Raw genomic sequence first — 12,609 nt, 5'->3', positions numbered from 1 at the left:
TTCTCACATATCTCGGTGACACCCGAACCATGCCGTAAGGGATGGGAGGGAGATGGGAGTGAACGAAAAAAGAGGGGCCGTAGTGGAGGGCTTCGGAACAATTTGGACCACCTAGGGGTCTTTAACGTGCACTGACATCGCACAGCACACAAGAGCCTTTTGCGTTTTGCCTCCATCGAAACGCGGCCACCGCGGTCGGGTTTAATCCCGGGTACACCGGCCAGTAGACGAGCACATTAACCACTGAGCCACCGCGGTTGGTGGGGGAAATTGTGAGTTATTTTATTCATAACAAAGCAAGGGAACATCGGATTCAGCTATTACTCGCACAGAAACCTCAGCATTACTGCGTGATAATCCCCGAAAAAACAACGGGCCAACTCCATTTGCGGGGGGGGGGGGGGGGCTAGTCCAAATAACAAAAATAATATTGGTACAGCTCAGAAGTGGAGGACGCGTAAGTGCTTCGCTATCTTGCTTCGGCGGCCGCTCGGCAGACAAAAATAGTTATTCTGCCCCACGATTGTGTGGCATGTTCGTCACAAATCTGGTGGAGGTGCTGGGTGCTGTATCAATATGACCTCTGCTCTGCCCGCTTAACCCTAGTGTCCCCGGCTAGAAACTGAGAAAAATAATGGACAACACTGAAGTCAAATAAAATTATGAGAAATTTAAAGAACAAAATTGAAATCTGAGGGTGAGGGGGCTGGGAGTGGGGAATGAAGTTTGGCTGAGTGCGACCATTATCGCAAGTTTGCTCTGCCCTCACCATCTGCTTGTAACGCCATCAGCGCGCGAAATTGCAAACTCGAGCGCCACGGCCCCTTACAGCGGTCCTTTTCCTTTCCTATAACTATATATGTTCAGGAATTCTTACGACATATCGGACGGCGCCTTCGCCACCGCCGACAACTACCGGCTCTGGCATTCTAATGTTGTGCTTTGCACGAAATAAAAATAAAATTTTCTGTATACCGCTTTATTAGGCCAAGAACAACACAGGCAGGCTGAAGAATTATATGAGATTATGGACCTTTGTTGCCGCCAACACTTCAATCAGTACTATATTATTACTATAAAACACTACTATGCTACAGTCGGTATTTTATGCCCCTGGAAGGCAGCTCTCAGTGAACGCGCTGACTATGTACGTGTCATGATGGACGACCCTGATCAGGTACCAGTGATTCCACAGGTTTTTTTCCTACAGCGTCCTTAGCTAGGACTGCTAGGATTAGCTAGTACTGCGGTTGAAGTTTCAAAGCGCGCGTGAAGCATGAGCCACAACACAAGGTGTCCGTGTTGTGAACCCACTGTTTATTTTCTGGAAAAGACGCACGGTAGCAGGTCTCGCTACGCCGAGAAGAAAAAGAGAATTTAAGTAGAACACATTCTTGGGCAAGTTGGTTAATAGATTGAGTAGACGAAGGGCACAAAAACACAGATTTCGCTCATCTTGTTGCACTGCAACTCGAGGTCACACTCATTGCTGTCTTGATCAAGGACCTCGTGATTATTCGTGTCTGTGAAGTGGTGCTATTTTTGTTCAGTGTCCGTCATTCGCTGTGCACCGTCAGTCTCTCGTCGTGCTTTACTTCCTGTGAGGCATCATCAGGTAGTGTTTGCTTGTGATGTAGTGAGATAAACCCTAATATATTTAGGAACACTTGGGAAGCCAGCACGCGGTGTCATCCCAGAGGGCTCGGTCACGTGTTGGCCACATGCACATAGTCTGTACCTCGCACTAAATTCTCAAAAATAAATGGAACGAAGGTGCCAGGGAAAGGCGCGTTTGTGTTTGTAGTCATTTCGTGTCTATATAGCCGAGCGTGGATAGGGGCAGGGAGCAAGGGGAGGGTACGGCGATCTGCCCGGTCGTTTCGCACGTGCTGCATCTTTCTGCGCGCTGCACGCAACCATTATCGCATGCCAGCTAGCGCTGATTTTCTTCCTTTCAGGTTGTGTAATCGCCATTGAGTTTTTTGACCATGCCGTAAGACGCCTCACGCAAAATTTTACGCAGCCTAGTATTAATCGGCATCCCGCCGTATTGATCATAATCTCAAATTCGGAACTGTGTCATGCAATATGAAATGCTTCTCGCAGTCATTCCTGCCGCGAACCTCACGTGACTGGAACCACCTTCCCGCAGAAGTTGCTGGCATTGTAAATTATGAGCAGTTCCGCGTAGCAATAGCTAACATTGTATATTCAGATGCTCTTTAAATATTCTCGTAACCAACTGTATTTTCTCACGGTTTTTGTATATTTACCACTCCCTCTCTGTAATTCCACTGGACCTGAGGGGTAATGTAAATAAATAAATAAATAAATAAATAAATAAATAAATAAATAAATAAATAAATAAATAAATAATAAATAAATGATTGAGGTGAGACTCGCAGCTACCTTGCACATCAGGCGTCGAGAAAACAGCGCCGCTCCATGTCTTCTTTGGGCTAGTTAGGCTCGCACTCTCCGCAGGTTTATTAAATTTTATCAATATCCATATACCGTGGCCTTAATTCATACGAGTCAGTCCTCCGTGTCCCTATTTTTATTCTACCCAAGGCATTCGAGGCAGGAGGGTATCCCGATATGGTGTGCGTTTAACGCATATCACGAAGTGCGCCCTCGATTTGAATTCTTTCACTTTTTCACAGCCTAATGTTCTTTCCTGGAAGCATCAGTACGCACCCGAGAGTTGCACAGAAAGCATAGCGCGGTAACTACAGAGGACGAGGCGAGGACAGGACAAGCGCTTGTCCTGTCCTCTCCTAGACCATCCTCTGTAGGTTCCGCGCTATGCTTTCTGTATGACGATCAACCAACACGCCCAAACATAATCCGCACCTTACAGCTTACCATCATTACACCAGAGACATACGTTAGCGCTTTGCCCACATTGCAAGGATGGCTCAAGGGCCAACTGAGTCCAGTTCGCTAGACTACGTCTTTACGACCGGCGCTACTTCTCTGCTGGGCCGCGCTACGTGATCCGTACTCTACCCCTTCCCACTCTTGTAAATTTTACACCGATACTTTCGCAGTTATTTTAGTTATTCCGCCGTCCTTTTCACTCTACCAGCCTGGAAATATAGCTGAGGCCCCGTGGACTACTCTGAAGAGGTGCGAACGATAGAATTGAGGTTGTCACACCTAAAACTCGTGAGATGCACTCAGCAGGACGTTTGCCATGAATAATGTAGTGATTCGCGAGGGGTGCAAATTTGCTCACTGTATACATTAAATCTTTCTTATATTCATTGATCAGCCATCATGGGGCACAGAGGAACATGCATTCAGACAAGCAGTAAAGACGGGACGTTGAGGGCCGCGAGCTGCACGGACTGACTTTTCTGGCGATGCATATGAACCAATGGCGTTATTGCGACGTGAATACTGCACGATTCCCGCTTTCCCCTTTTGGTAGAAGTGCAGAGAAAATTGGCATTCCTGCAAGTTTGCACAACTAAATTAATATTTTACTCAACCAAGAAGATGTGAAAATGAGCGCTGTTGGCTAATAATTTTAGTGGGCAAATGGGGCAAACGTTGTTGAGGTGGGCGTACGAGAGCGGGAATAAGACCTGTTGAGCCTAAATTTCCTAATTCCATGAATACGTATGCAGTTTATTCTTTTTTTGTTGCAACATCTAAAATATTAAGATTCTTTTGCTTTAAATAATGCGATTGCGCTTCGTATGGTCGAAAGGTGCTCCGAAGTGAAGCTGTTACATCAATTTTATTGACGTATATCTGCTGAAGAGTGACGTAAGGAGCACCTGCTTCGAATTTCGAATGTGGGTTAATGATGTCGGTACCACAAAGCATGCTTGAAAAAAAGAAAGCACTTAAAAAGGCTCCAAATATATATATCTCGCACCTAAGACTTGGTGTGTGTGTGGTGTGGCTACAATAAAAACTATTAAAGGCATTTACTAAAGGTAGACACTTGGTAGAAGTGGCTTCGCGGTTACTGCGCCTCGTAATTGGCGTATTTATTTTTCCTTGCCACAAAACACTAATGCAGGGCATTACGAACAGAGGGTACTGGAACAAATTCGAACTATGAGAGAAAGGGAATTCAGTGGTATAAGAATAAAGTGATCCGTCACTCGGTGAGAAGGGACGACGCAGGGTGGGTAAAAAGTGTGTACCGGTTGTTTTGTTTATTCTGTGTAGATAACCCTCCGACTAAGTGCTTTGGGTTCAATTGAGGGCTTTAATAATTGTAATGTTGTTGGGGCTTTAAAACAAACGTTTGCAAATAAACGACAGAGCACAAGTAATCATTCTCATTTATTTTGCTTTCACATGATCTCACATTCGCAGCTCGAAAAGAACAAAAATTTAAGGGTTATGCAGCAAACAGGAGAAATGAACCCTAGGACTGCTTCCTTTTCTGCGACACTGAAGACCTTTGCCCCTTATACGTCACTCGTGTGTCTCATGTCGATTCCGCGTCACATAATAGATGCATGCTCAATTCTAAGCTTTATGAGAGCACATGTACAACTGAAATGAGTTGACCGTCACTAACCATCGCTGATGAGAAACTTTGAAATGTTTAAAATTAAAGAAAATTATGAGTAGTGAATGTTTTTATAGAGATGTGTAGTCCCTCTCTCGCTGCAGGGATGCTGGATCTGAAGCTCTGTATGGTCCATCGTAGCCACGGAGCTCGCGGGGTGGCCGCCGCGGCTCTGCCTGCATAATTACAAAGAGAGAAAGAGTTCAAGCAAGGGTTGCACTAAGGGCAGCCTGTTGGAAGCACACCGCGGACCACGCACCTTATTTCACTTCCCACGTATACGCGTAGCCTGTTTAAGAATTACATAGAACTTAGTGCACAGTTGTGACGATGTTATTGTAATATTACTCAATGTCAAAGTTATTTAAATGTTTCAGATCTTTTTCACTATATTGGTGCCAGATACCGAGAAATAGCTTAATACTGTAAACCGTTTGACTTATGGGTTTAAGCTATAGACTACACGCGTGTGAAGATCGCACATCCTGTGGAAAGCTTCAAAGTTTAAACAGAGACAGAGCAAATTTACGTTGGCCAGTATTGACAGTTTATCATGTTTTAACGACAAATACCCACTTCCAATGAAAAAAAGATATACTTTTATACTCTTGCAAGGCCAAAAAAGTGATACACAGATATCGCCACCGCCAGCCGTTTTCACAAGGGAATTGCGGTAGCGCGAAGACCGTTTTATTGTGTGAATCACTGAGGCTTTTCACTTCCAAACGGTGATCACGGACTCCTTATCGGCCTTGACGTCTCGAGTTCTAGGCGAGTGGCGAGAAGAATGGGTTGAATTTTCAAATCGAAATCTTTTAGCAAAATCTTCAAGGGATCAACAATAAAACTCAAGATAGACTGAAAAAGCTGCACAATCAATTTTTACCGAGGACAAAAATTTGTATGGAGTAGGCCTCAGTGTCCCTTCAATCAGTTTACCTGCCCCCACATGAGAAGCTGAACCACAGTCAAACATTCGCCGGCCGGAGGCACCACTCAAACACACACCCTAACCTGCACCTCCTCAACAAGATCCACTCGGAGCTGTACGTCTCTCCTGACTCCCAACCTGTACCGCATTGCCTGGGCCTGTACTGACATCCAGCCCCCCTTCCCCAACTTAATTCCACATCAGAGCAGGGGGTGGCCGCGCTGACCAGCTCGTCCCGGGAAGAACAGCTCCAGTTGATCGACCGGGTGCCTAGTACAGCCCAAGCCATTACAGCCCTTGGTCTGAGGGCCCCAACCGCTGCTTCAGTGAAACTTGCGCCTCCAATGGGCAAACGTTTTTCGACTTGACTCGACTCAGATATTGAATATTCACGAAAGAGTGCTAAAAGTGTTCCCTCTGTCAACGTTACCTGAAAAAATGGGGACCGTTGCCTTTCCTACTGACGACTCGAGTGCTATGACGCTGACATATTGAGGGTTATTTATTTATTTGTTTTAGTGCCCCAAAGACCTCCAAAAAGAGGCACTACATGAGGTTTGGGTTGTAGAGAAATAACAACAAAAAAGAACATATTCTGTGCAATGCGAACATCAAGGTTCAAAGTACAAATGAAACAGGCAAACAGCTCACAAAATCAAAATACAAAACGCTCAAATCTTTCCGTAAATAAAAAAGAAAAACAAAGCAAAAAAGAAAGGGAAGAAGAAGCACTGAACGGTGGGTAAAGAGTTGAATAGCGGATTGGAGAACACTAAAAACTGCATAGTAAAACAAACTACAATAGATCAACTTTTGAGGGCAAATGTACACGAAAGCCTAAAATGTGTCCAAAGATTTAATATTGTCTTTGAATACAAGTGTGTCTTATTTTATTACAGCGGCGTTGGGAAGGCTGTTCCAATCTTTTGCTGTTCGGATGAAGGACTGCGCAAATGTTTGTTTTTGGTCAAAGGTATGACACCTGTTGACTGCTTTTTTGACGAGCTGAAAACAGTTACCGATATTACTGTGATATTATTATTAATATTAATAATAAAAATATGAGTACAAACGAAACTGAAATGCAACAGAAATAATAGGCTAAAATGCCTTCGGATGAACCAATGTGTCACTGAGCTCTGTGCCGAGGTTAAAATTTAACCTGTGCTTTGTTTCGGGAACTCCGTGCTTTATTCGGAGAGGAAATGCTACTGAAAACTATAGAAAGCCGTTCAACTTACATCTTTATTGAAGCTGGGGCCTTGGGCTTTCTTCTTCAACCTAAAGAGGCCAGGACATAAAGTGTTCACATGATCTCACGGCTAGTGCAACATGAATGAGCACGGAAAAGTAATAATAATTGTAATAAAGTCATAGTAATAGTAATTTGGCCAGCATGTTTTGCACGTTCGGCCGACCTCTGAGGCAAGAACTTTTGAGTCCTCTAAGGGGTTATTAAAAACATAAACAAATTCTGTTGATTTAGTACCTAGTTTTATGGCTGCATATCGTAGCTAGCCGTACGAAAGTTTTTGTCCTTTTATATAATAATTTTAATTATAAGAACTTATTCACAAACGCATACAGGTGACATCTTAGGAGAATATTTTCACTCCTAGCGTCATGCTGCATCGATTTGCAACGCGTTATGTAACGTCAAGATTTTGTTCGTAGAAAAAAATTTAATGGTGTGCTTTTTATCAGCTCTTCATAACACTTTCGGACTGCTAGTACTGGCAAAACGCTTGACTCATCCGAAGCGAAAGCACTATTATGATAATAGTAGAGGCAGCAAAACACCAAGTTTCCTAAATGAGAATACAATAATCTTCGTAAGACTTTTTGCTCAGGTACGGTAAGTGCCTTTGCTAATCATGAACATTACTGTGCGTACGCGTTCAATGATTTGAAAGAACTTTGGTCTTGTTAGGGATTCCTGCGCGTATTTTCATCAAATTTTGCTGTTTGCGCGACGTAAACGACTTGACAGTGAGAGGCAAAAGGTTCACCATGAGCCTTTCTATATTAAAGTAATATTTATGCTCAGAAAAGATTTTGTTCTGTCTGAAATGCTGGAATGGAGCATACCTATACTTATAATATTGCATGAGGAAACCGCGCTATATTTAACCACAATGTTCACAACTGTTTTATTCTGTCTGGCATTTTTGGAATGTCGCATTCAGTTTCAGGGTAACTTAAAGAACAGGAACTTCACAACACTGCTTTTATGGCGTTGCTGCGTTAGCCACTAGTGACATTTTGTACTGAACGAACACTCGTCATTCAAAACATGCGCCTTTCTTACGTTGCCGGCGAAAATTGCTTTTTACCTTGAGATGATGCTTGCTGAAACAACAAAGCACAGCAGCAGCAAAGACGACAGTACGACGCCCACGATGACGATGTTGAGCTTAGCAGCTGAAATAAAAAGATAAGTTGCAGCTAATTTGAAGAAAATCATGAAATGTACAGAATTATAAAAATTAGGCAAATACGTTACTGCCGCCTAATGCTTGCATCGTGTGTCCAAATGCGTGTTTGCGTTGAATGATCAGGTATTTGTGTGAACAGTGAGGCACTGCAGAATATAACTGCATGGATGAAATATATTTAGGGCTGAAGGTTTCAATATGTGACCGGCAATAAGTTCTAATTCTGACCAAGTGTGAATAGGTGCCTGAAGCCTGCGCAGAGTCAAGATGTGCACTTCTGAACGCTACATGACTTTTGACAATATAAAAATGTTAATGCTATACAGTGAACACATTAAACTGCTTGGCTAATCTTGTGTGACCACCAGTAAATACTTCCTAGTTGCTGAGCACTTACAGATCCTACCCTCAGCACTTCCTTGGCAGACGTCGGCTGTCATTTATATGCTCAACAATGAAGTCCGTCAAATAAAAAAAAGATAATGTTCGTACTGGGAACAACTGTGGGACTTTACTGACACTTGGTCCTTACCACAGTTTCGAACTGATAACAAGCTGCAATCCTTGGCTCACAATCTGCCATTTTTTCTTAATAAATATAAAGATACTGCTGGATTTAGTCCAAAACAACTGCGAATATAATTTGTGAAAATGTAATCTGTATTTATTTCTAGGTCGTATGAGAAAATGTCTGTTATCACTGTACTCTTTTTTTGCATTCATTCATTATTGATAAACATTCTGTTATCTTATTTCTGCTGTGTTGCTCTCATGCATACGCTGTATAATTTCTTTTCTATTTATTTATTGACGACCACTACTGTATTGTTCATTAATTGTTATTTCGTTCTGTCTGCTGCTGCCATGTAATGGTTTCCTGAGCCTTCGTCAAGCTTTTCGTACAGCTTTTAGCCCAGGTGACCATCCAGATACTTGCTGGTGAATAAAATATGATTTGATTTGATTTGATTTGACTTCTGGTTGGAAGCCAAGCTTGTTTTCTGATCAGTGTCGTTGAAGGTTCTCCTAAGGCTTATACATTAATAGCGAAAGGGTACGTGTTATATGCCTAGGGCATATCTATAAAGCGACCGACCGGTACCTGTCTACTAGGGCAATTCTGCTCGGAGAGCGAACGTACCCCGCTATTAAGGTGAAGAGAAGGTCGCGGGTTTCTCGCTAGATGTCACTAGGTTGCCGTTTTCAGCGTTTAGAACATGGGAGCACTAGCTGAAGCCAGGACAAGAGGCCTTGACAACTTCGCCTTCATTTGCTTAGATTGCGCTTACGAACAAAAGAATGATGCATCACGCTTTTTCTGGATATCATTTCGCACGCAGACCTAAGTTGTCGCAAATCAATATTTTTATTCTAAAGTCTACATGCAGACCCCCCGTGAAGACGAAGCCTCTTTGGACGCGGGATACTGTTGCCGCGGTAATGCTACTCCTCAAGAAGTCTGACGTTCAGTGTAGCTTTATGTGCGCGGCGTGTAATGAAAATTTTTCTTGGTTTTTTTGAAGATCATGTCTTGAGTGGACATTATTACTTTCGGCACAGAGTTCATTAGGTTCGGCTGCACCACAAGTACACTATTCGAACCTAGACCTCAATTTACTTTCATAACATTCTGCACAGTACCAATTGTCATTACGTGAATGTGTTGATGATAGCTGGTTTAAAGCTAAACGAATACCTCACTCGCTCAAAAAAAAAAAAGAAATTAGATTTGAGCTCTAACGACACGTCCCCATGTAAACACCCGCATTGAGAATTAAGTAAATGAATGAATAAAAATAATAAATATTAAATACATATTTCGCGTATTCTGTGCGACGAAACAATTGCCTGCTAACGATATGAACATGCCGCCGATTTATGCAAATGATTAAACAAAACGCAAAGATGGGTTACCGGCTAATATATCGCAACTAGAAGGTCTCATTTAGACGCATAGGTCGCTCATGCGCAATGAATAAAAAAAACACTTGAGAAGTGTTCAAGATACACCAATATGACGAGGTTTTCTTCCCGCGTCACTATAATTAAAATCAGTACGGGATGTCCATACTGGATATATAACTTAGAACAGTTGACAAGGACTTACACTGTAAGGGCTTGTTTTCACGCTGGCAAAGAGGGCCCGTCAACTTTGGTGGGCATCTGGAATAATTGGTGAGTGAGAAAGCAATGTTAATATGTGAGCGTGTTGACGACCACTACACTTAAAGCATCGAGAATTCTGTGAGCCGTCTTGACTACTTAACATCAGAATATGAAGAAAAAATACGGAAGATATAAGAAGAGATCAGAATCCCACTGTGGGAAAACCACGTGAATATGTCCCGTTGTGTAAAAAATGTACTGGGAACTATCGGCCTGGAGTCGGCGTCCAAGTTGAAAAAACAGTGCTGAACAAATGCAAGCGTCTAAAAGTCAGTGACGGCAGGCAAAGCGCATATGAAATAGGTTGCAGGCACTATAGTTCTTCTGCATCTTCTCCGTTGAACGCTTTCAATCAATCAATCAATCAACCAATCAATCAATCAATCAATCAATCAATCAATCAATCAATCAATCAATCAATCAATCAATCAATCAATGGTCGGCAAATTAATGATAAGTCAAATAAAGAAATAATCAGACAAACAATCAATAATTAACCAATAAATCGATCATAAGTCAATCAATCAATGAATGAATGAATAATCAGCCAATCAATCCAATAAATAATCAGGCACTCAATCCAATAAATAATCACCCAATAAATCAAATCAGTAAAATATTCGATTGATGGATTGATGGATCGAGTGATCATGAGTTGATGGGTCCATAAATTTTTGTTTTTATATAGCTGGTCTTTGAGGGAAGATTTCAAGTAATTTTCAAAAATAATCTTTTTTGGGGCAAAGATGTGGCTTTTTCGGCATAGCATTACCAGTATTGGCGGACACCAGAAATCCGGTCAATTGTTTTAAGTAGTCAGCTGGTTAAGTAATTTTAAAAAATTAAGTTTATAACGATTAGTTTTAGGCACCTAGTTTCCATATAAGATTTGTAGCCGGTCATCAGCAAAAGCCATATCAGTTGCTAGAATTTCCAAAACGCGTTTATCCTTGGCGCTGTGGCTCGAGAAAATTTGGCGACATCGTGCCAAAATACATGCGCTTTCGAAAAGCACGAAAGCAACGCAACAATTGCAGTGCACGTAACTAGTCAAAAAAGTTAAATTTTGTCGAGCCACAGCGCCAAGGGTAATCGCTAAAAACTGATATGGCTTTTATAAACGATCACATACGAATCTCTAAATGCAACCAGGAGCCTGACTCTGATAAATAAAAAGTTAATTACTTAAAACAATTAACCAGCTTACTATTTAAAACGATGCAGCTGTTTTCTTGTGTTCACCGAAACTGGTAATACTATGCTGAAAAAGCCATAATTTTAACTCCTAAGACCTATTTTTGAGAATTACATAGTCTTCCCTGAACCACGTGTTATAAAGCTTCTGTTATACAGACAACTTTCACGACGATCACTCAATTTTTCACGCACTGTGCCTATTATACAGGCAACGTGAGCTACGGTTCGCCAGTGTTGTACGGAAGACTAAACCATAGTAAGCCGCCCATTTCACGACAACCAAGGTTAGCAGTGCTGCCCCCAAAAATGGCGGTGCTCAAATGTCGTTACAGGAACGCGAAACCTCCCGTAAATTCAGAACCAACCAGCTCGGTATACAATCCTTGTGGCGGGGCGCATTGATGCAGCATCTATGTTGACTTAATTGTCTGAAAAGCTGACAAAACGGCCTGCTCCTGCGACACAGCGCCTTAATAAGTGGTCGTAGGGAAATTTATGGGCCTTTGCTGGACCACACCAACCGGGCAGGCGCCTGGTGCTCTTGTGTCTGAATTGTACGCTTGATTGCCTTAACCCAATGGAATATAGAAATACCGAGAAGTGCAAATTCATATTTTGTGGCATATCTAACGAGTTGCACTAGATGTTCTTGCAGTATTCGCTGAATGGGGTTGATGTTTGCATTTCTGTTTTGTTTTCAAAGGGCCACCCCAAGGCAGCAATGCTCCACTGCTGCCGGGGTACGTTATATAGCATGATCCATGTCCAACAACGCGAGAACTACTGATATAAGTGGTTGATATAAGTGACTGATATAAGTGGCGTTGAGGGAATCATCTCCTACCAGAGCAACTTTTCATCCAATTACCTTGTAATATAATTGCAAAGCTTTTATTGTATGGCATGCGTATCTTATTTAATATAAAACGGAAGTTTTTTCAAAGGGTATCTGCGCGCTTCAGGAGGGTTTTGTGAGGTATTTCAGGACTTACCTGCAATAGAAGCTAAGGTAATCTTTGCCTTCTTCGCATGTTGCTTCACGATGGCATACAGGAATCTTGCTTTCGCAAATACCTACGTAATATGAAGGTGGGAATTAAATGCCATTTTATTCAGGCCACACGTTTCCGAAATTAAGCTTCCGCATATTTTTCATTTTAGGCAATATAAACTAACATTTTTTTTGTCTATCGCAGAAGCGAACCTTTGAGGGGAAAAAACAAGATAACTTTGTAATTAGGCATTAAAACTGCAACTGTTGTTTCATCCATACCTCCAGTATAAGCGTGGGTAAATTTAAAGAAGCGGGAGCCGCTCTGCTGTGATTTGCAGTATGGATCTGATAG

The 12,609-nt window shown here is 42.1% G+C and overlaps 1 protein-coding gene across 50 annotated transcripts in view; it reads right to left on the bottom strand.

Annotated features, from left to right (window-relative positions):
* Positions 1–4,283: 4,283 nt before the first annotated feature.
* Positions 4,284–12,609, bottom strand: part of LOC144136573 (uncharacterized) — a 73,944-nt gene continuing 65,618 nt past the window's right edge. For all 50 annotated transcript variants that reach the window (XM_077668977.1, XM_077668991.1, XM_077668989.1 and 47 more), the window contains 5 exons: positions 12,256–12,337; positions 10,008–10,063; positions 7,799–7,886; positions 6,707–6,746; positions 4,284–4,710 (listed from right to left, as the gene is read on the bottom strand). In XM_077668977.1, coding sequence (XP_077525103.1) covers positions 4,606–4,710; positions 6,707–6,746; positions 7,799–7,886; positions 10,008–10,063; positions 12,256–12,337 — 371 coding nt within the window. In that variant the 3' untranslated portion in view covers positions 4,284–4,605. The remainder of the gene's footprint in view (positions 4,711–6,706; positions 6,747–7,798; positions 7,887–10,007; positions 10,064–12,255; positions 12,338–12,609) is intronic.

This window comes from Amblyomma americanum, chromosome 6 (assembly GCF_052857255.1).
Source record: "Amblyomma americanum isolate KBUSLIRL-KWMA chromosome 6, ASM5285725v1, whole genome shotgun sequence".
In the NCBI taxonomy this organism is placed as follows: Eukaryota; Metazoa; Arthropoda; class Arachnida; order Ixodida; family Ixodidae; genus Amblyomma; species Amblyomma americanum.
The sequence above is the reverse complement of the archived record's forward strand: the minus strand, read 5'-3'. Positions and strand labels throughout refer to the sequence as shown.